A 23,559-nucleotide genomic window follows, 5' to 3' on the forward strand; every position below is an offset into this window, starting at 1 on the left:
TACCCACAAAGCCCGGCAACCACCAGGAAAGCGTCGCTCGCGTTTCCGTGGTCACCGTGAGATCGGTTCGCCGTCAGTTTCCTGCTGCAGCGAAGAAGAGCGGCGTCGAGACAGATTGGGAAGACTCAACACCACCTCCTCCGATAACTACACCGTACAATGAAACTGTTAACAATATCTCCCTCTCTCGACATTGGCTTCGTCACGGTCATACTGCTGGTAAGCATCGACGTCTCATTAAACGCTTCAACCGCCTGCTGCTACCGGAGCAAGCTAATGTTAGCTACGGAGTCGTCGCTGTGGATAGTTTAGCTGCCAGCTCTGCCGGCACCAGACGTGGTGTCCAAAAAGTGGCCAGAAAGAGCTCCGTCGATGCCGCCGGTGTTACAGATGTTTCAACAGATCCGCGTGTGTGCAGCCGTGTTTCAAACAGCAGCCGCCCGGAGCTCACCCGAGTCATCCCGGCTCGCAATGTCAACCCGAGCCGGTAGTGTTGAATAACGCCGAGCCGGTAGTGCCGTAACGAGCCGTAATCCACTTTTATATAAACGAGATGTTACTCGCGCAACACGTGATATAGTTTAAACTTTAAAAAAACAACGGAGCTGAAGTTGATAACTTTGTTAACTTTGATGAGGGGGCGAAGCGTCCGGCTAGCATTAGCCACGGACACATTGACAACAGTGAGATAATTGCTAATTGCGAGCATGCTTCGTTTTTTTGTTTGTTTTTGTTTCATTGAGCGGTGTGTGTGTGTGTGTGTGTGTATGTGGTCTGTTGCATTTGACGAGGCTCCGTGTTTGTTGTCGTACTAAATGCAAACAAAGTTCTTCCCGGACTCTCCGTGTGTCTCGCCGGTTTGGTGAGTTCCTCTGTTGTGGCTCATTCTTATTGGCTGACAACCCGGAACTAAAGGCGAAGCGCAGTTCGGCCTGAACTGCAAACTTAAAACTTCTCTCTGAGCTGCGCGACTGCGTTTCCCCAAGTCTGACCACAGTTACTGTGGCATTTCATTATCGGTTTGCACTCTGCAGCTTGTGCCATACTTGCTCGCTGTGAGGGCATAGGGACTGTTTGTTTTTGTTGTTGTTGTTTTTTTTTGTCGACAATGTTGATACAGTTGAACTTTAAACTCAAATCGTGTCTAATAAACGACTTGATTGTTAAGAAATAAGGCAACTTCTTTTGTTTATCACTTAATATGGAAGTCATTATCAGGCAGAAATATCAACATTCAATACCCCCACCTCTCAAATGTGAGGATTTGTTTCCTTTCTTTGTCGTAAATAATTGTAAAACAAATATGGTTGGGTTTTGCGCTTTTATTTGAGCAGCAACCATTTGATGAGGACATTTCATTTACTAGATTATTAATCGTTTGATTAAAAGATATAATCAGCATATTAATTAATAATAGAAAAAAATAGTTAGATGCACACTTATTTTATATTAGAAAACATTTAAACAAAATGACCAAGGGAAAAGACAGTGAGAGGTAAACCCTTTGCTTTGTGAGTGAAAAAAGACCAGCCAGCTATGGCTGTGTCACTGTTTAAAAGTTTTCACCATTCTTAAGAACCCATATTGATTGAGCCTCAAGGAGGATGTTCATCACACACTACATCCTGTTTAAACAGGATCTTGAGTCAGATCACAGCCAATTAATAGATTGTACAGATATCATTTTAAGGTTTTGTAATGTCCTATAAGTGTTGACTACAGTGTTTGTGGTCGTGGGAGTCATTATCACCCAGAAAAATATAGAAGTGCACTTGTAGACTTGATAAGATAAGTTCGTAAAAGACAGCCAACACCGGTGTTCCTCTCCCATTTCACCCTGAAAGCCATTTTAGCCCTTACATTTTCTCCACGCTGATCTCTTTGATACAGGATTCTTTTATGCAGTGTTGCAATCAGAGCTAAGATTCAGAAAATCCCCAGTTGGCACGTCATAATTACAACCATATTCACGTTTCAGTGGTCCAGCGAGGAAGATACAAGGAAGAAAACGGTTGTTTGCAAGATTTTATTTTCCGAACACAAAATACAGTTCCCTAGGTAACAGCTAATGTTATTGTCAGTGACATTTGATGAAGATGGAAACTAATGTGCGCTTTCACTGCACACATTTTTTTTTTAATGTTTTGACATTTACTGCACACTGATTATGAATTTAGAGTCACACTGTGTGTAAAATTAAACCTCAGTGTATTCTGAGGATTTTGATGCGTCTTAGAAAAGTTTTTGTCGTCCTGCCCAACGTGAGACTTGGAATTTCATTGAAATCCCATTATCTTTGGTATGTAGCATTATCTTATCGCTCCAGCCCAATGCTTGACAGAAAGAGGATGTTTGTAAAACATTGTGCCATATCTTTTTGTGTATTGGCCACATTATTTGAATAAAGCATCAAGCATTTATACAGTAAACACTGCCAAAATATAAAATAATGTGAAAAATGCTCAGCTCATGCAGTAGTTTGCCAGTTCATGACTAGTCTATTGCAAGTCATGGCTAAAACCAAAAACCCCAGTGAGGATCTCTGGTTGCGCAAGTGTGGCTGCTTTACATTATGGACATTATATTTTTCATAGAAATGTAAAAACAAACACGAAAATAGTTAATGTTTTCATTTATATCTCTAGCACAACATCTTAATATCCGGTTTCGCTTGGTTATGCCATTTCCCGCCAGAAGTAAATTATTAGTAAAATTCACTAGACATGAAAATTTGACATCAATGATTTTGGGCTTAACTGTATAGGGGAAATTGCTAAAATGTTGCAATAGTGCTATACCATTGTGTAAAGCTGTGTAAAACAATAGCACGTTCAGGAAAGGACAGGGCAAAGGGGATATTGTTAACTGTATATTCGGCCCAGTACCAGGAACGGTGAAAGAGAACCTGGACTGACCCAGGAACAGGAACCTGTGGAGAGACGACACCTCTCAGGTTTCCTGGGATACACTATGGGGGAAGTGGAGAAAGGTGTTCATCTTAACCGCTCAGCTCAACCAGTTGCTATAGAAAACCTGAACACTGAATCCGGCTAAAAAAAAACTAACCTCTTGGTTTTCACTGTGCTTTACATTGATGGGATGGTGTCACGCCAGTGTGTATGTTTTAGTTCTTTATTTATCTCCTCCCTGTGTGTCTGCAGGTGATGGGCCTCTCCACTCCTGGACAAGCAGAAATCACCAGTCTGGACTCGGGCAACATTGATGACGTCCTAAGTAAGGCAACCTCACTTCCATCCAGTTAGCTCAGCTTAAGACTGTCCACAGAGTGTAAACAGAGAATCGGCTTATTTTAATTGTGTCACTGTTCATCTAACTGTTGATAAGCGTATTTCTTCGTATGTTGATCAACTTAATATATTTCAGTGATAATTGGTTGCCACCATGGAAGAACTTGAAACGCAACTTAAGTTTCACATCTTAGAATTCCTGAACTGTGAGATGGAGAAGAAAATGTCTAGTTTTTCCTGGATTTCTTCCAAACACATCTTCTGACTGTCCACATTTGCCGTTGTCACACTGATTTACCACCTCTTACAGTTCTTTGCAAAATAAAATGTTCCTGTTTCCCCCCTACAAATATGTAAAGTGATAACTGGAATATTTGCATGACCTGGAAAGAAGTTGTTTGTCACATTGTAACAGGAGTTTGTTTGTCCTTGGCCTGTGGTTTAACTTTTCACTAAATAACATGAAGTTACATTTGAAATTTTGGTTACTAAAACGCTGTCTAAGTCCTTTATTGTTGACAGAAAACTGAGGGGTTTATGTTTAATTAGCATTGTTAATTAAATTGATTAGCTAAACACACCCTCATTGGTATATTAGGTTAACATACAGAGGCTTACATTTATTTCCTCTTTGTGTGTGTGTTTCCTTGCAGATAATGCTGGGGTGGCATTAGTGAATTTTTATGCTGACTGGTAAGTGTGTGATTTCTCTCTGTCATCGGACGTTAGCATATTATGTCAATGATATTTAAATTGGGTTTACTTATGATGCAGACCTTCCTGTATGTCACATAGTGCCATAGATAGAATTTGATTACTCTCATCTCCATCTAAACTGAGTTTATTTATTTATTGAGAAAGGATTTATACATATTGTTTTTTAGTCTCAATGAACTCTGAATCCTCGTTATTAATAGTCAGATAATTGATCTATTACAGACCAGGGTGAGGTAACTTCACAGTGCAGTCAGATACAGTAAAATTTAATCCAGTGGAATAAAGAAAATCTGAAAACCCTCTGAGATTATTACGCTCCCCTGTCTTTCCTCCAGGTGTAGATTCAGTCAGATGCTCCATCCAATATTTGAGGAGGCATCTAACATAGTGAGGGAGGAGTTCCCCGACACCAAGCAGGTGGTGTTTGCTCGTGTCGACTGTGACCAACATTGTGAGTATTACTTCTCAGTATTTGGTTTTCTTTCTAACATTGACAAGGAAATTACCCTAAAACAAAATATTCATTTACGAGTTACCTCTTGGAGGCTATTTGATTGTTGCGATTAAAATGCTCGACTTTGCAGCAACTTTCCTTTGGAATTGCAACGCAATTACCAGAGTTTTATTTGGTATTTGTTGTTCATCAAATTGCCAGAATTGGCAAAAATTGCAAGTTGAGGGGGGGACAAAATATATTTTTTTAAAACTATCTAATAAAGAAAGTGTCATGTGTAATCACTTCCTCTGATAACACACTTACTGTAGAGCACACCAGAAAATAATATATTTTAAAATTGATTATATATGATATTTTATTTAGCATCTTTTTTATAGTCTGAATTTAAAAAGAACTGTTGGGCTTAAAGTTACAAAAAGAAAACAAAGCTTTAAATGCTTTTTAAGTAGCTTTAATTGAACACATACTGCATGCACTGCTGTATACAACTGTGAGGGTGTATACAAGTTCATTTATAATAATTTAACACTACTACTAATACTGTATGATTAGACAGACACAGGGAAGTGGGACAATTGGTAGCTTTATTTATTTTTCTGTTTTTTGTCATTTACCAGCGTGGCGTTAGATTTGATGATGAGACGAGAGGTTGAAGAGCCTTGCTAAATGAAAATGAGTTATTTCTTTAGATAAAACAAGTTTTGGTTGGAAAGGCTTACTCTGTGCCATAATGCCGTCAACAGAGCTTCTATTGAGAACCTTTATTGCTCAGAAACCCCGCTCCTGCAAATATTATGATTGGTTGAATTTGCAGCAATCACAAGATTGTGATCATATTTAGTTATCATTATTTTTTTTGTACCTATACCATAAAAACCTAAAAGTGTCAATTTGAACAATGCTATTTATTTATTTAATAAGCAACAGTATTAATCAACTATTTATTTATCTAGATAAAGACGAATAAGATCGTATTAGTCATTTTGAAGCTTATTAATAGTGTTTTGGAATTGGTATACGTGGTTGTTGTTTACGGTGATCTAATGCCCCAAACTGCCAACACCCTCATCCTATATACAGGAAACAAAAAAGGCACCAACATACACTCCTCCTATATTTGATGCACGTATGTACACATAGATGCCCGGCACACCAAAGCACAGAAGCAAGGCGCCAGCCTCAGCCTTTTGAGATAAAGCAAATTAAAGAGAATTATTGATGACCTGCAAACTGTTTGAAGACTAATGACAAAACTGCTGCTTCCTGTGAAGACTGGAGGCTTAGAGACACCCCGTGGGGAGATTGACACCTGCCACACACACACACACACACACACACACACACACACACACACACACACACACACACACACACACACACACACACACACACACACACATTCGCTGTGTGCAGAGAGAATATTTACTCTTGGCGGGGGGGCTGCTTTCATGTGGGAGATCAGAGCTCGGCGCTGACTGAAGGCAGTGTTTTTTTAGACCGAGGTCTAACTGCCGTCTCCGTCACCGCTCCGCTCCTCATCCACCCATCCCCATGGGTTTTAACTTTGCTTCTTGCTCTTCATCAATTGATTTGTCTTTCTTTACTTGACTTGTCCTCTGCCGCTGCACGCAGCGGACATAGCTCAGCGCTACCGCATCACCAAATATCCCACGTTGAAGTTGTTCCGTAACGGGATGATGATGAAGAGGGAGTACAGGGGTCAGAGGTCAGTGGTGGCCATTGCTGACTTCATCCGTCAGCAGCAGGTCGACCCAGTGAAAGAGATACACTCAATGGAGGAGCTCACTACTCTGGATGTAAGTGGCAAATACGCACATGCCATCATAAACTTAAATGTTATCAACTTTTTTCTCAACCCCTCTTTTTTTTGTTTTGTTGCTTTCTTACTGAACAGAGAAGCAAGAGAAACATCATAGGTTACTTTGAGAAAAAGGACTCTGATAACTATCACACATATGAAAAAGTTTCCAACATCCTTCGCGATGACTGCACGTTCTTGGCCGCCTTTGGGTGAGACGCAGCACCATCTTTAGATCCACGTAGAGTTACGATTGTTCCTCTATTTACGTTTGTATTCTTGAACGTTACCCTTGCAGCGCCCTGTCTGAGTCTGAGCGCTTCAGTGGAGACAATGTGATCTACAAACCTGTTGGCGAGAGCATCCCTGACATGGTCTACCTCAGCTCACTCACCAACTTTGACCTGACGTACGCTTGGGCCCAGGACAAGTGTGTGCCTCTGGTTCGGGAGATCACCTTTGAAAACGGAGAGGTTTGTTTCCTGCTTTTGAAAATGGACCGTCGTAAACATTGTGAAGAAATTCTATTGCTTCGTTTTGATTCCTGATGAATAAATCAAAGTTTTTTTAGGCAGTTGTGGTCTAACATTAGATGTATAAATATGCATATATGCAAGGACGTAGATATTTACAGTGATAAACAGCCTGGAGGGTAGTCATGGCGTCCGTGGGTAGTCCATCTGCTGGGCCACGAAAAAGCCCCGCACTCCATCTGTCTTTGATGCCATGTGTGTGTTTGTGTGTGTGTGTGTGTGTGTGTGTGTGTGTGTGTGTGTGTGTGTGTGTGTGTGTGTGTGTGTGTGTGTGTGTGTGTGTGTGTGTGTGTGTGTGTGTGTGTGTGTGTGTGTGTGTTTTCCAGGAGCTGACTGAAGAAGGAATCCCTTTCCTCATCCTATTCCACATTAAAGAAGACGCAGAGAGCTTAGAGAAGTTCCAGCATGAAGTGGCTCGCCAGCTCATCAGCGAGAAAGGTGAGCGTACATGTATCTGTCAAGGATGTGAAGTTTAGTTTACTTGTGAGTCAAACAGCCCTGCGTACACGAGTGCTGGTCATGACATTGGTATCCTCCTCAGGGTCGATAAACTTCCTTCACGCGGACTGCGATAAGTTCCGCCATCCTCTGCTCCATATCCAGAAAACTCCAGCTGACTGTCCTGTCATTGCCATAGACTCATTCAGACACATGTATGTCTTTCCCGACTTTAAAGACCTCGCGTAAGTGCCACCTTTCTCTTCCTCTATATGGTGATTTAGCTGTGCATTCATTTTACAAACTCACAATATTTCCAGTGCCTGATAAACCATTAACTGTGTGTTCATTTAAACTAACACCAATAAATGTATTTCCTTTTTGACTCCACCGTCTTCATACAAACATCAGCAATGCGTTTTAGGAATACAAATACAGGCTTGTAGTTGTTTCCATACTAAAAGAAATAGCCAAATATAAATGGAACCTGTCCACAGTTGCCCTTTTAATTCAAGATTGAATCATTCTCATGTCAAGTCAGTGTGATAAATTATTGCCTGACACTGGTAAAGCTAAGCGATACATCATTCACCTGTTTGTGTAATTGTTAATAATGAGATCTGCTCTTCATAAAATGATGCCAATTATGTTACACACACATTCACACACAATAATCCACTGTGCACTTACCACCAGAGAAATGTCACACCTCCTAAAATCTGTCCTTTATGAATGGGCCAGGACACTGGAGCTAATGTGACATGATTTGGCACGTGCAATAAGTGCTAAACTAATCCAGTCTAATCTAATTTAATTGTATTTATTCTGCCCCCTCCCCACCACTCCCCCCCCGTCCCCAATCAGAGTCTGATCAGATAGACAGAAGCCCCGAGGACTGACTAGCCCTCCACAACATAATTACATCACATCACCACTGCATGTGGCACACAGCTTGTAATTACATTAGCACAGTGTATGTTTTATATATATATATATAAAACGTACATTCAGTGTGACTGCGGACCAGCGCTGCCTGTGTGATATGACAACAGCTCATGACCTGTCATTAATAAGAACACTTCACCGGACAGCGCTGGTATGGATTAATGCTGCTTGATGACACGTCCCCGGGGACTAACGTTCTCTGCTGCCACGAGCTCTTTTGTCTCATATCATCGGTTCATTCTGACCGCTCTGTCGTTCGAGCAGATCTGTCTTCACTGTTTAACTCTGTGTGTGTGTAGGAATGCCTGAATGAAGTAAGTTCCACATCCAAATGGGACATTTTTCGGTTTACTCTTCAATGTCGTTCTTGTGAACGAGACTTATCTTCAACGGAGGTGAAACCGGTCATTCTTTCGGGAGGCCGGTGAATCCCAAACATTTGGATGAGCAAGCCTCCCTGCAAAAGAATAAAATAATCTTCTTGGATGATGTCCAATGATGCATCTGTGTGTGTGGTTTTTTTTTCCAGTGTCCCTGGCAAGCTCAGACAGTTTGTTTTGGACCTTCACTCTGGTAAGCTTCACAGAGAGTTTCACCACGGTCCTGACCCCACAGACAGCACGCCCGGACAGGTCAGTCAGCAGCGTCGGCACACACTGTGAAGTCATCTTTGCGAAGTAATGTGAAACCTAAGCGTTTGTTTTGAATGTGACGTTTTGCATCAAGGAGGAGACGGGTGGAGAAGTGGCCAGCAGTCCTCCGGAGAGCTCCTTCCAGAAGCTGGCACCCAGCGAGAGTCGCTACACCATCCTCAGGCGGGACCGCGATGAGCTGTGACCTTAACAGCCTTCCAGTGATCCTTTGACTCAATGCCACGCCCAGGGGTCAGGGAGGGGGGGGACAGGGCAGCGGGACAGAACAGCAACACCCAACACCCTTACTGAAGAAGGAGAAGAGAATGAAGAGGAGGAGGAGGAGAAATGAAGAGGAGAAAAGAAGAACAAGAAGAGGAGAGTGCAGTCCATGACACAACCATGTTGGAATAACCTATATTTTCATAACTCTCATGTACAATTTTTATTTTGAATTAAAAGGAAGGGGGATAAAGAAGAAAATGTGTGTAAGCAGGGGGTTAGGGGCGCTTGGACGTCAAGAGAAGTCGTTTCACTTTTAATTTACGGAGGTTGTAAATATGTTTGTGCTACATTGGAATCTCAATGTTGGTCTAAATTAAATGCAGAGTTTTCTTTATTTTATTCCTTTTCTTTTTCTTCACCCCGCCTTTTGTAGAAAAACAAAAACAGAACAGTTTGCTCACTCCAGTTGTTCGGTTCTTATCTGTGGCTATTCCAGTTCAGTCAGTTTGACAGGAGATGCTTGTTGAGAGTCTCACCAACCTCATGCATCTCAACATGACCCAACTCTAGTCTAATTCATTTGTATAGCACAAGTTCTAACGGTATGCCTGTTTGAAGTAGCTTTATCTCCGTATCTTCTCCACACAGAGGAGGAATAGAAAAACACTTGGTATAGGTTGTATAATTTCAAATCATGGCTTGAGAGAGAGGAGATAAAGTGACTGTGCTACTCCAGCCTTTTGAGATGCACCCCTTCTCTCCTTGGTACGGTCGGTACCATGGTTATAGATTATGATGTCTCTTACTGTGCTTATAAAAAAATGTTCCTAGGATCTTTAAATTTTTTTACTCTTTTACAATGTTGTGCCACAGTGGATGTAATGTGGATTTTTCTTTTAGTCACCAATCAACAGGAAATACTTTAATGTTAAAGTAGAGAGCTTTTTGGCCCTAATACAAAATTCTTTGTTTAGTAACAAGCCAGCACAGCGCAATACTAAAACCACACCACCCCCATCATGAAGCCTGGTGGTGGCAGCATGATGCTGTGTGGAGACTTCTCTGCAGCAGGCCCAGGACGGCCTGTGAAGGTAGAGCAGGTCATACGCATGCAGCAAAGGGAAATAATTGAGGAAAAGCTGTGACTGTATTTTGGAGGAAGATGTCCTGTAAATATTAAACATGAAGCTAAGAGAGGGACAACATGAAAACAACCTTGTCCCAAATTTGCAAAAGTCAGTATTTAGACTTAAGTCTGGCCTGAATGGTTTATATTTGTAATTTGACAGTCAGGAGAGCTAAGGGGAGCTGCAGTGTCCCAAACTGTGACAGACCTCTCCACATTAGCTGAAGGCTGAACTAGCTGCCAAATCATTTTCGTTATGGACATGAACGCTGCGATTGACTGCCGACCTGTTTTTCGCGGTTGGGTTGTAGCCCTGCCTGCGATCTTCTACAGCATCTGAATGATAGGGGTTATAGATGATGGATGGATGAACATGAACACTCCTGCATTTTGTTCATTTTTGTGCTAAAAATCAGTCTGTAGAAATCTGATTTGACCTTGAAATCAAAGAGTTTTATTCTGTTGATCAGTGTCTAAAAGTTAAATCCACAGCTGTAAATTAGTAAAACTTTTAAAAGGTCAAAGGGGGCTGGGTACCTTTCATGGGCATGGTATTCCCGTCTGAGTTGTGTTCCTGGGAATCCAAAAAGAAGAAAAAATGTTTTGAAATGGTGCGCTTTAACATGATCATGAATTTCTGAAATGGCTGTTGTTTTTGTTGTTACCTGTTGTTAAATGTGTCATCCTGCTGGGGGAGAAAAGACTGCGTCTTTAAAAAGCCCAAAGACGAGAGAGGAAAAACCCGTGTGATGGACGGTGGAAATTTAGTCCTGACACTTCATACGAGTTCTCTTTAAACTGGTTTTGTCTCTTTATATGTCAGAAGTTTTGGTACAAGTGGAGATCCCTGAGAATCCTAAAGGGAGAACTCAAGACTACGAGTATGGGGACCCATTGCTAAGTTTGTACTGTGCGTCCTGCCCTTCCTTAGAGGCCAACAGATACCTGCATAGTGACATATCAGCCCACATTTGACAGAGCAACGAGGGGAGTGTGATGCCATTTCCAAATCAGTCATCTCAGAGGGGAAGAAGAGTAAAAAATGGACAAATTAAATTAAAAAACCATTTTACAAGATGCTGTGTTGTCTGATGCTTTTGTATGTTTGATTCTCTTAAACTCTGTTTTTATCCAATGAATGACATTGTACTGCTGGAAAGAAACATTTTATTTGGCGGCAGCAGCAGTGGAATCGATACATGGCAGGTTTATATTGTCCAGTCCTTGTAGGGATCTGAACAGTGGCACTTTGGCACTTTTTGTACATTAATATACAGTATAGGTTATATAAACATGGACGTAGTTCCACTTTAGTTTACATTAAGCTATTGTAGCTGTTCACATAAGTATCTGCATAAATACTGAGGCCTGACCGTTGGTACAACTCAAACCCCTGAACGATCTGAGAACATAGGAACACAGTAAATGTGCTCGTTTGTTGTAAGATTTGACATAATCTGTTAAATTGATTTTATTTGGTGCCAAATGTTTATTTTAGTAAAGAGATGTGTTTACATTCATGTCACGCTGACCAACCACACACCATAAGCTGTAGTGTAAATGACTGCTTGGCAGTGTTCAGTATAAGAAAGTCAGTTGTGTGTGTATAAAATTAGATTAACTTCCTCACACTATTCACACACCTGAACAGCAACATATCTGACTGAAAATAAGACTGTTAGCACATAATGGTTTGACACAGTGTTTGGTGACTGCAATGTCAACGATAAATAATTCTCACATTCGTGTCTCTGAGGCTCAACGCCACCACGGGTGACGTTTGTGATTGGTCAGTCAGCTCGGGAGCCTCGGTGATCGGCCAGCAGCTGGAGTCTAACCGGGACTGGTGGGTCATTTGTCGTCGCCTGGCTCCGGTTCAGATGGAGGTGGTGGTGCTGTCAGCTGTTTCATCTGTAGATCCACCTGGGATCGGCGGTGTTTTTGGACCAGGTTGCCACTAGCAAACCCCAGGGCGCCCCCTCCCAGAGCAGCTGCCACCCCTGCAGCTTTGAACCCAGCCAGCAGGCCAAGTGGACCTCCTAATACACCGCCCAGCAGTGCCCCGGCAACCGGCAACACCGCCAACTTGTAACCCACTGCCTAGAGAGACAGGAAGAAGAGATATGTCCTAGTTTAATTTAACACACACACACACACACACACACACACACACACACACACACACACACACACACACACACACACACACACACACACACACACACACACACACACACACACACACACATTGGAGGCATTGCTACTTTGTGGCTTCAAGACAGTCTGCGATAGAGTTTGGATGTGTCTATCCTTTCATGATCACACGTCAACCTACAGAAGGAGGAAGACACAAACAAGCCTGCATGTGTAAATGCAAACCGACTCGTCCACGGCTGCATCAAAGCGTTTTCATTATCTTCATTTAGGAGAAATCAGAGAGATGTGGCCTGTGTGTTATTACAGCTGTTATCATCACAGTGGAAGGTGCTCTTTGCTGATGGCAATTAATGACTGCTTCTCAGACCATCCTCAAACACACACACACACACACACACACACACACACACACACACACACACACACACACACACACACACACACACACACACACACACACACACACACACACACACACACACACACACACAGACACTCACTTGATTAACACTTCACCATTAAATTAATCTAGTTCAAAAGCTAGTATTGCTTGTTCCCACCCCTGTGGCAGTTGAGGGAATTTTAATTTCATCTGAGCGGAGTTAAAAGGACTCTCGGTACAGGTTGTGGAAGATGGAGGGAATGTGGGTGATGTGTGATTGCATGTGTGTGTGTGTGTGCCTGTCTGTGTGTAATGCTGTTTGACCTGATGACAGATTACAAGCTTTCAAACACGTAAAAACATCTGACATCCCTCTCATCTGCTTTATCTCTCCACACCCCCTCATCTAATGTGCAGCCCACTACATCTACCGGCGACCTTACCGAGAGGTCAGCCTTTGTTTGTTGTCCCATTTGGGTGAATTTCATTTCAAGAAACCATTTAAAAAGAATGTTTTATTAATAAACATGACTAAAGTTCAAATTAGTAAAAGGTTGCCGCGCCAACATTACATTAAAACAATATATTTTCCTTGTTACCTTTACTTTGTGTGGTTTGTTTTGGTTTTGTTTGCTGGAATTTTGCCTGTCAGTCGGATATTCCTGCTTCCATCTCAACACAATGTCAGTAAATGGACGTTTGAGCCGCTTTAAATCACAACCTAAATAACTGACATTAAATTATGTTAATTTGGCAGCAATACTTTTTTCCATCCATTCACACTCTGACATGCAGAGAGACAAAAGCTGGATTCAGCCCAACAGGTAATAATTTAACCAATATTTAACCCACTCAACCACATTAGATAAGATCTAATTAATATTATAGTGATGTGTCTGTCCAGATGCAACGTCCCAAATTCTCTCAGTAATCCACTGACCTTGTTGTAGAGCAACAATTTCTCAATGAATCAGAAAATTCATCAGCAATTATTACAAATTATAATTGATTCATCATTACAAGACGAGTAATTTTTTTATGCATAAATTCCAAACACTGACAGATTTCCACTACTCAAATGCCCGGGACTTGCTTTTCTTTGGCACATATCACTGTGAATTGAATATCCTTTGATTTTGGGCTACTGGACAAACAAAATAAGCAATTCTTTTTACTATTTTCTCACATTTCATTCACTAAATGTTTAATAAAGTAACTGAATTTTGTTTTATCAGAACATTGATAAATGATGAAAATATTTATAATATGAAATAAAATTACAAATTTCTACAGGGTCCTACCTTGCTGTGAACAGTTTTTATTGTTCTGACCAAATAAAAACAGATTTTATAGTAATGCCAACACTGCTTTTAGAAAGGTAAACGTTGGTAAAGTGCCTTTTGTCTATGGGCACCACTAAAAACAAATGTAACTCGTCTACATTGTACTTGGATGGAGAAAGAAATGTCAGTAACTGGTTTCATATCAGTGTCTACAGTGTTGATTAGACGAGAGATCAGTGAGATAAGACGTTGTTTGTTTTTTTACTGTGTCCACAGCTGACTTTAATTTCTATTTATTGACTGTCCATTAATGCATTTACAGGTTTGGCTCTGTCAATACAGTCTGATTATTTTACCTCCATTATGTTCATCAAGATCAAAATAAGACTCCTGAAAAAGCTTTAACTCACTTTTCTTTTATCCCAAACAAAATACTGGAAGCAGAGCTAGAAAAGGTTTTCACAATTCTTGACAAAAACTGCTTGCACTAGTGTGTAGTGCTGTAGTTTGAGAAAAACAGGTGATTCATTCTGGGTATTACAGAGAAAAAGTTCAACATTTCAAGTGTGTAATATGTGTGAAGGGCGCTGAGTCGCCTTCTGACTGACACAGTGCAGAGCAGTGTAAGGGCGTACTGAGCCGACAGTGCTGCTCCTTAAAAACTATTAAACAGTCATTTAAACCTCTCCTCCACGCTACACGCACATAAACACATAGACCCTCCATTGTCACCCCTCTCATCCTACCTCTCTATCACCCCCCACCCCACTTCTCTCCATCCCTCTCCTCTCTCTATTTCCTTAATTGCAGCTTTCCTGCGTATTCGAATGGATCAATAGGGACAAACGCTGTGGAATGGCTGGGAGGCAAAGTGCCATCGATCTCCCCATCTCCCAAACACACACACACACACACACACACACACACACACACACACACACACACACACACACACACACACACACACACACACACACACACACACACACACACACACACACACACACGTACACACCTTCCCCAGGTTCTTGGTCCCCTCCTCCACGTTGGCAGCGGCTGTGTTGACGTTGTCTTCGATGCTGTCAATCTTCTCCTGCTGGGACTGAAGGAGGTTGGACACACACATATTAACACACGCTCACATCCAAGAAGTTCACTGACATATACACACGTGTGAAAGAGCAACCACCTGTTGTCTATAAAAAAAAAAATTTAATTTTTTTTTTTAACCAGCCCAAATTCCGCTCGTTGGCAAACATGAGAGGTGTGTGTGTGTGTGTGTGTGTGTGTGTGTGTGTGTGTGTGTGTGTGTGTGTGTGTGTGTGTGTGTGTGTGTGTGTGTGTGTGTGTGTGTGTGTGTGTGTGTGTGTGCGTATGGAGGCTGCAGGAATATTCAAGGGAGATTTCACAGGGGGTGGGGTCAAACGCTGTATGTGTGTAATGTGTGTGGCATTGTGTAGATCTCATGAAATATTCAGAGTGGCAGCTGTCTCTCTCCATGTGAGGGTTGGACGGACACAGTGACCAAACAACAACCGGACCACTTTTCTTCCTCTTCGTCTCCTCCTCATCTTCCTCAACACCTATTCTTTCCGTTTCACCTCCTCATTTGGAGTCACACTCAGCTCCATTTCTATTGCTTTTCTCGTGGTTTTACTCATGTAAAGGCTTCCTCGTATTTAGGGATGCTTTCAAAGATTCTTCTCCTGAATCTTCTACATTGCTTTGCTTTCTATCTTAAAAGCAGTGGTTTCACTAAGCCCCCCAAAAAATAGAGCCACACTACTCAGGATACAATAAGAGGCTGCAACAAACGATTCTCCCAATTATCAATGAAAGTGATTATTGGTTTCTTGATTTCTCATTTAGCCGATAAAATTAAAAAAATAAAAAAAAAACAGAAATAATAAAATATTATAATAGGACCTGAGCACCGAGTGGAGCTAATACAATTGAAATAGAAAAAAGCTTCAGCTGTTCTTTATATTCAGTTACCAATAACTTGAAACAGAGAATAGCAGCAAATCCTCACAGTGGAGATGCTGAAACCATGAAATATTTAAAAAAAAAGACAATTAAAACATGGCGTAATGATTAAGATCCATAATTGCACAGACTTCGATTTCCTGTTAGCGGACTTCTGCTGCATGCCATGCTACTCTGCCTCTTCCTGGACTCTACACTTTCAAATAAAGGCAAAATAGATGAACCAGCGCATCTCCAGTTCGACTTTGATTGGGGACATTTGTTGCGTCCTCTTTGTCCTCTGTCATCTCTCCACTCTTGCTATTTTATAAAGGCATAAAAAAACCCAAGATATCCTAATAAAAATAATGTAAAAAAAAGAAAACTGACAAAAACTATTATTTGATTATTAAAATGGTTGCTTATTAACTTTCTGTCAATCAATTAATTGACTAATTGTGGCTTACGTATTTTCCTCCGATGTGTTGACATGTTTGAATTTGAATGCATTTTTATTTATTTTTTTACCTTTGAAACACCTGTTAAACAAACAGTCTCATTCAGTAGCTGTTGGTTAAGAAAATGTAACACTTGTAATTCCACGAGCCGCTCCATCTGCCGCTCTGGTGGGAAATTGCCCCGACCGTTACGTTTGTTCACATGAATAGATAATTTAATGCTGTAGGTGTCAGTTTTAACCTTAAGCAGAAAGCCCGAGAAGACACAAAGAAAAGAAAAAAAAAATACAGATACAAGCACAGAAACACACAAACATCGGAACAGCCGCTAACATGACACGTGTGCAGACATAACCCCATACTCACACTCACTCAGTATTTCCACTGAGTGCTGGAATATTACTCCCCTAACGGTGTCTTTCACTCTTGAGACACCACAACATGTCTATGCTCTTTCTGACGCTGCCCCCCCTCCCCCACAACCCCTACCTCTGTCTGTTTTTTTCACCCTAACTACATCTTCACTCTCTCTCTCTCTCACTGTTAATCTCTCCTTCACTCAAACTCCCTGCTTCTCTCCCTCCATCCCCGAGGATGGAGTGATAATCTGAGCCGTCTGTTCTCCACCTGCTCCGATGTATCCCTTGTTTCCCCCCTCTCCCCCCTGTGACAACCCGCTGTCCTCCCCCCAAATCCTCCCTCCCTCTCTCTTTCCCTCTCTCTCATCTACTCCTCAATCTCTCCTCTTGCCTTGGTGGAGGGCCTCTGGGGCCCCAGCAGTACTTTTGAGCTGATCTGTGTAACCTCGTCTCAGAGGAGCCTTACCAGGCAACACGAGTACACATCGGTCAAATACGCACCACTTCCTGGAAACGCTACAGGCGAGCGGCCTTTGTCACATTGTTTTTCGTTCACAGGGCTGGCTGTGCACACACGTAGCTGGAGAAATGCATACAGCAATGAAACATGAATGTAGTCGCCACAAAGCAGAGCCGAGTGTTTGTACTCACATGGACGAGCAGAGAGAACTCCGTCACTAAACCGCTGAGCTCGTTCAAATCCTTAAGAGGAAAAACAAAATTCTGTATTTATTTCGTTGTGTTGCTTATCATACAAACTCTGTCAGTGTCTACCTACTGAGAGTGAATATTAATGTGTGTCACAGGAAAGCAGGTGGAAAATGTGCATCTGAACAGGTAAAAGGAACCGGTTGCATCAAATGATCTTGCAATTGAATGAATAATGGATGCAACCGCACCAGTGTTTGGTACGACAACGTAGCATTACGTCACATTAAGGACCAAAATGAGATGAAGATTCTTTTTTCATTTTGCAAATGTCGAGAATAAAGTTGATCTTTCGGTATTTGTGCTAGGAATACAGAACAACATTTAAATATTATTCTTGACATCTGCACTGACTTTATTCTTGAAAGGCAAATAAAGAAAATGTTTTTATTCTCCATTGCATTAGTAAAGACCAAAGAGGGAAACTATTTCTTCCACATTATGTTTTGTGCTTCAATTAAAATTTAACTCAGATATTTCTCACGGAGGACTTCTGATGTGTCACTGTAGGAAAAGCACAGGTGTAAATAATAAAATAATGATAGATTTCTGTTTATAATAACTGCTTCAGTTTCAGGATCTTGGTGTTCCACATGCTGGCTCACTGTCATACTGTCATGACTTACTGGATCACTGAGCTACCGTTAACGGTATTTTCCTACTATAACAACTCAAAATGTTTGCTGTGAAGAAACCTACTGCTTGCCATCTTAACACTCTTTGCACATTACATGTTTTCAGCTAATATTTGAGAAAAAAAAACATAATTCTGTGTTTTGTTTTTTGTCTACTAAAATACGTAAAATATGTTTTGCTCCACACAGAAAAAATACACTTTGTTGAATATACCATGTTGTCAGTTCGTACTTTATAGCAACAACTATAGATAAAAGTCAGTTTATTATTTTATACATCTTCATATGTCCGTATGTATTTCTAGCCAGCATATTTGAGGTATAGATTTGTTGTTTACTGCAGTTAAAACAGGTATAAAGACACTAAATGTGCATGGCTGAAACGATATAAAGACTTCCTTTTTTGTTTGTGTTCAAAAATCCAAATATGTAAGATGAATACACTTTAAACAAGGGTTTAAACAAGTTTGATATTACTAAAGTTATTTGTAAACATGGTCATGGATGTCAAGCATACGATGCACACCTTTAGTGTCTGCACATCAACTAAAACAGCAATATAAATGTTACAAATTAGAGAAATGTTACACGGGGAATGATCCAGTCATGCATACCTCCTCCAGGTTATCCCAGGACTCAGCTGCACTCTGATCAGCAGGGATTTCTGGAAGGTGGAACTGAATTTGCCCGCCAGACGCTGGTTCCTCACCCACATTGTCATCAGGGTGGCAGCTACTGGATACACAGCTGGATGACCGAGTGGCAGGTGGTGATGTTGGCTCGGACTGAGGGACGGGGTTAGAGTGCAAAAGCAGGAAGTCTTGTGCAGCGGCTGACGCCCTGTCTCTGACTGGCCTGACGAGTGCTTCCATAGCAGCAGCGTCTTCAGCGCGGACCCGAGTGCACAGCTTCTCCATTTCTCTGATGTTAGTTCTCAGCTGCTGCAGAGAGGCAGAGGAGAAGCAGATTTATCAGCGTGTGAAAGACTGTCATGTCTGAAAGATTTTACAGGGGGACAGACAAACATTGAAGGAAATATCTGAGGCGCACATGGATGATTGATTAAGGGACACATGGACAGGCAGAAAGAACAAGCAATCCTGTGGTTAAATACAGAGCAAGATACAGATGAGATGAGGAGATGAAAGACGACACATTATAAAAAAAAAAGATGTTCCAGTCTTTATGGCCATGTTAATTGGTAACAAAGCAGCTATTACAATTTTCCCTGAATACATGGAAATAACACATTCAGTAGAAATAAAATCAAAATGATCCCAAACTATAAAAATTGAAAATGAAATTTCAGGGAAAACTAATAGATGTTGTTGATTTATGTTGCCCCAGTAGGAAAGAAATGCTCATGCCACCAGATTCAGCCTCGTTTACTGTTCAAGCGATGTGAAGGCCGTGTGTATGTGTGTGTGTGTGTGTGTGTGTGTGTGTGTGTGTGTGTGTGTGTGTGTGTGTGTGTGTGTGTGTGTGTGTTGGTGGGAGCTTAATATAGCTTAGATATGAGGCTGGGGAACACAAGCCGTGCCCTGAGGGTGACAGGAGGATTACATCCCAGCCATCAGCCCTCCAGGCCGCAGCACAACCCGGGCTCAGGGGGTCAACGCGCTGCCGATAACACATTCCGCTAATTACACAACATGAATAAACATACGTCCGTGCGCTCGTCCTCGCGTGCATAAAACTGAAAAACAAACTGATTAACACAGCGGCAGTTAGACCGGGCACCTGTCAGCCTGCAAATTAACCGTTACCGCGCGTAGCTTGAGCACACACACTCTAAATAGTATACATCTATGCTGAAACAGTATGGACTCTGCTCCCCTGTCTCTCAGTGCCTGCTGTAGCTGCTGCGGTAAAGGTGGAGGGATACTGAGTCTGCCTTTGCCTCTCTCCTGGGGGTTAGCTTGGTGCTAGGCTAGTGGGAGTACATGTCAATCATCAAGTGGGGGGGGGACTGAGGGACAAAGGACAGATGGATTAATGGCAATGAACACAAACAGGCAGACTTAACAGTTAAAAATGTACACAGAAGCACACAAAAAAGCCCACCTCCTATCTACCTGTCTGTCAATCTATTTATCTATCTTTCTGTCTATGGAACATATGCACACATGCACACACACACACACACACATATATCCACATCTAAAGCAAGCCAGACAAACCCTGACTCTGGATTAACGCCATGAAGACATGTGAAAGCACTCTGCCTGCGCCCCCGGGGTTTGTAGGGTAATGGTGAGAGGATAGGTGTGTGCCCGTTTGGAGTTATTTCACCTTCGGAGACACTGTAGCTTCCAGGCAACAACATCCCTCGAGGCATTTCAGACCCACCATGCCAACAAGTATGCAAGTACTTACACACCCACAAGAGATGGCCCGTTTGAGTTTTGGAAGCAGCTCTTTTCTTTCCCTGATTTTATTTTATTTCATTTTTTTTGTTTTGTCTTTTTTTTATGGGAAGAGTATTTTTGTTTTCCCCGAGTGGGTGTACACACTGCAACAAGACGGTAATGTTTTCTAGGAAAGTTCATTCCAAATGAAAAGTTTTAGTAAGTTGTTTACAACCATGTCTCATTGCTCTCCTCAACAGATTGAGCTGCTTAGTTGTGAATAGAGATCATTCAGTTATTACATGAGCCTTTGATGTAATAACAGCTTTCCATATACTGTCTGTCGTGTTGAAATCCTGTCTCAAGAATGGGCTCTGGTGTTGGATACTTAGGTCACATCAGCATCTCCATGACATCTCCTCCATCAGCTGAGGAAGGTCAGAAATGTGGTTGAAAGCTTTGGAAACACCACGTGTTTGGACCTTTTTTCATTAATTATTACGTTTTTCTGTTGATCGATGACTGATATTCCAGACAAAGCCATATTCACTCTGCTTATCATTGTCTTGCCTGGTTCTATAGACATTTGTTTGGGTCAGACCTCCGTTAAAATGGGCTCTAAAACAAGAGATTTGCACTCAGACATCGCCACAAACACTGTTGGTACTTAACTGGATAGAGACACTATTTGCTACTCTTTCTCTGTTCTTTACATTTGCTTTTTAAAAATAGAATACATGATCACTACAAAACAGGAAATGTAAAGGTTCTCCCAAGTCCAGATTTATAACCTCATGAGGTCCAGACAATTTAAGACAACAAAACAAAACAAAACATTATGCAGTTGCAGAGTCATGCGTGTTCAGGAATTTTAAGAGGCAGTGAGTCATATCACCCGCTAAACAATCGTCACATTCACTGAAATCACAGACACTGCTCTGCTTTTTTGGTGGAGTTTACAGAGAATCATGTTATACCTGAACGGTTCTGCTGGCATTAATATGCTCCTGATGAAGGCGGTCCCATTGCTGGCTATGTTGGTACTGTGAATATGAAAGAAAAAGTATCACTTATTCGTCTGTGGACTGGAAGTACGAGTTTGTTTGTGACGGTGTGACCCTGTTTCCAGCCAGATTTCAGCCTTCACCTTCAGTATGTTATTGTGGTGTTTCTGCAGCCTCTCCAGGTCCGTGGGCAGAGCCACTTTAATGAACTTGTGGATTGGTGCCTCCAGGCGCCTCAGTGTCAGCTTGGTGCCTTCCTCTGCCATGTGTCCCGCTGACTGCCCACAGCCAACACCTCTGTGTAACTTCGACGCCGCACCTGCTCAGCTTTATCTTACTGCGCCCACAGACACTGTAAATACCAGCAGAGTATGATTTTATTAAATACATAAATCAAATTAATAAACTCTGTGACACATGCGAGACACCCACACATCTAAAACTGGCACCTCAGTAAGATTAATGGGTATTTTGTTCTTGCCAGCATCCCTTCAGTGAAAAAAGTCACTAAAGTATTACGTACTTGTGTGATATACTAAGAGTCAATACTTAAACGATTACTCGACTAAACAAAAATAAATCAACAAAATATTTATGCAAGGATTTTTAAATTTGTTTTTTTTTTTTATAAATAATCATTTATAATGTTGATATAATAAGTGGTATGGCCAGAAAATCACATCACTTTACTGTAATGCAGCCTTTAACACCAGGAAAAGACAGCAATTATGTCCTATAACAGTGTAATGATATCTAATATGATATCTCGTCTCGAATCACAATGCGATAAAATATGCATGCATCGCCCAGCCCTAATGACAAACATTAGCTTGTCTCCATTTCATATCAGATTTGTGTTACTATTTCCAAAGGTTTTCTGGACTTACAATTAATCAGCTAACTGAACAATAATTGATAGATTAATCAATATGTTGAAGCCCTATTTAAAGACTGTACAGTAGATGTTTATAGAAATGTCTACTAATACACCAACTGTGGAGTCAGTGAGGGTTGTTTCAATGGTTATTTGAAGCTGTCACCAATAAGAAATGACAAAGATTTTCTTTGGGGTATGTCCTATGTTTTAAATGTCAAAGTTAATTAACAGCGACATAAAAACCCGGCGTTACCTTTTAAGATTTCTTTCAGGCTAGATTTGGAGAAGATCACGTCTCATGAACTGCCTAAACAGAAAGTGAAATGACCTGAACACGTTCAGTTTGACAGCAGCTGTCCGGTTGAGGAGGTAAATGGACGAGCATGGTTTTAGCAGTTATCTACAAACGCTAAGAGCTTTATGAGCAGTCCGATAACTCCTTACACAAAGATATTACCTCATTTACTAATGTAACCATAAGATACTGAAACATTAGTCTGATGCTGCTAAACACAAAACACCAAACTAAAAAGGACACGCGTCAACACTTACCAGTAAAAATACCACTCGACAATATACTTTTTATATTCGCTTAAGACTTCTGTGACCCTCCATAGTGTTCAAAGAATAATCGTTTAGCTACATTTGGCCATCTCAGTCTGCGCTTTCGTTTTACTTTCGAACAGTCTTTAATTGTTTGTAAACAACTCTCTATCAAGTGCACCATCGAATTGTTTCCGACCTGAACCAGCACCCACAGCATATCGGGTTCCTCATCCACGTGACCCGTGGTTCTGACATAAGGACCACTGAGATATAAATAATATCTCCAGCCACCTTAAGTTTTTGTTTGTCGGACGGATCGTATCGCAATGTGTTAATTCAGGTTATCATAAAGTGAAGCGTTTATTCATACTCCAAAAATTATTTAAACAAGCAACTCCCTATTTATACTTTAAAATATAGTAGCCACCACTTTGTACTTTCATGACTATGAAAAAGTTAAAAACAATAATAATAATAAAAAAAATAATAATATTCTAATCCCCTCAAGACTCAAGGGGAGTTGAGAACACTGATGCCATAACTGAGTAACATATCTGGAAATGTAATATTTATGTGCAGCAATAGGGTACTTTTCAATGGCACTTTCAATATCACTTTTTAATACTTTTTTCAGTATCATTGCCAATACTTACTTATTACCTTTCCGCTATCTATTTTAGTTTACATATACAATGTA

The 23,559-nt window shown here is 41.1% G+C and overlaps 2 protein-coding genes across 4 annotated transcripts; one reads left to right on the plus strand and one right to left on the minus strand.

Moving 5' to 3' along the window:
- The first annotated feature begins 71 nt into the window (after window positions 1-71).
- Window positions 72-11,217, plus strand: erp44 (endoplasmic reticulum protein 44). Its single transcript, XM_069696054.1, has 11 exons — window positions 72-219; window positions 3,162-3,234; window positions 3,902-3,941; window positions 4,301-4,416; window positions 6,055-6,239; window positions 6,338-6,453; window positions 6,540-6,714; window positions 7,101-7,212; window positions 7,316-7,457; window positions 8,687-8,789; window positions 8,884-11,217. Exons 1-11 carry the CDS (start codon window positions 160-162, stop codon window positions 8,992-8,994), a joined length of 1,233 nt encoding a protein of 410 aa, XP_069552155.1. The 5' UTR covers window positions 72-159; the 3' UTR covers window positions 8,995-11,217.
- stx17 (syntaxin 17) lies at window positions 9,017-23,043 on the minus strand. 3 transcript variants are annotated; one of them, XR_011310819.1, is made up of 8 exons: window positions 22,869-23,043; window positions 21,583-21,791; window positions 21,413-21,478; window positions 18,702-19,028; window positions 17,396-17,446; window positions 14,978-15,064; window positions 11,882-12,240; window positions 9,017-9,097 (listed from the first exon to the last, which is right to left on the minus strand). XR_011310819.1 is itself a non-coding variant. In XM_069696055.1 (7 exons), the coding sequence occupies exons 2-7, from the start codon at window positions 21,703-21,705 to the stop codon at window positions 11,992-11,994; spliced, it is 903 nt and encodes a 300-aa protein (XP_069552156.1). In that variant the 5' UTR covers window positions 21,706-21,791; window positions 22,869-23,043; the 3' UTR covers window positions 11,291-11,991. The 3 variants fall into 3 exon arrangements, 2 of the variants coding, with proteins under 2 accessions (XP_069552156.1, XP_069552157.1); XM_069696055.1 differs by lacking the exon at window positions 9,017-9,097 and having other exon boundaries at window positions 11,291-12,240; XM_069696056.1 differs by lacking the exons at window positions 9,017-9,097; window positions 22,869-23,043 and adding an exon at window positions 22,570-22,588 and having other exon boundaries at window positions 11,291-12,240.
- Between the last annotated feature and the right edge of the window lie 516 nt (window positions 23,044-23,559).

This window comes from Brachyistius frenatus, unplaced genomic scaffold, assembly GCF_029030835.1.
Source record: "Brachyistius frenatus isolate BFR_SWC_R1_liver_20210118 unplaced genomic scaffold, ASM2903083v1 Contig_20, whole genome shotgun sequence".
Taxonomy (NCBI): Eukaryota; Metazoa; Chordata; class Actinopteri; family Embiotocidae; genus Brachyistius; species Brachyistius frenatus.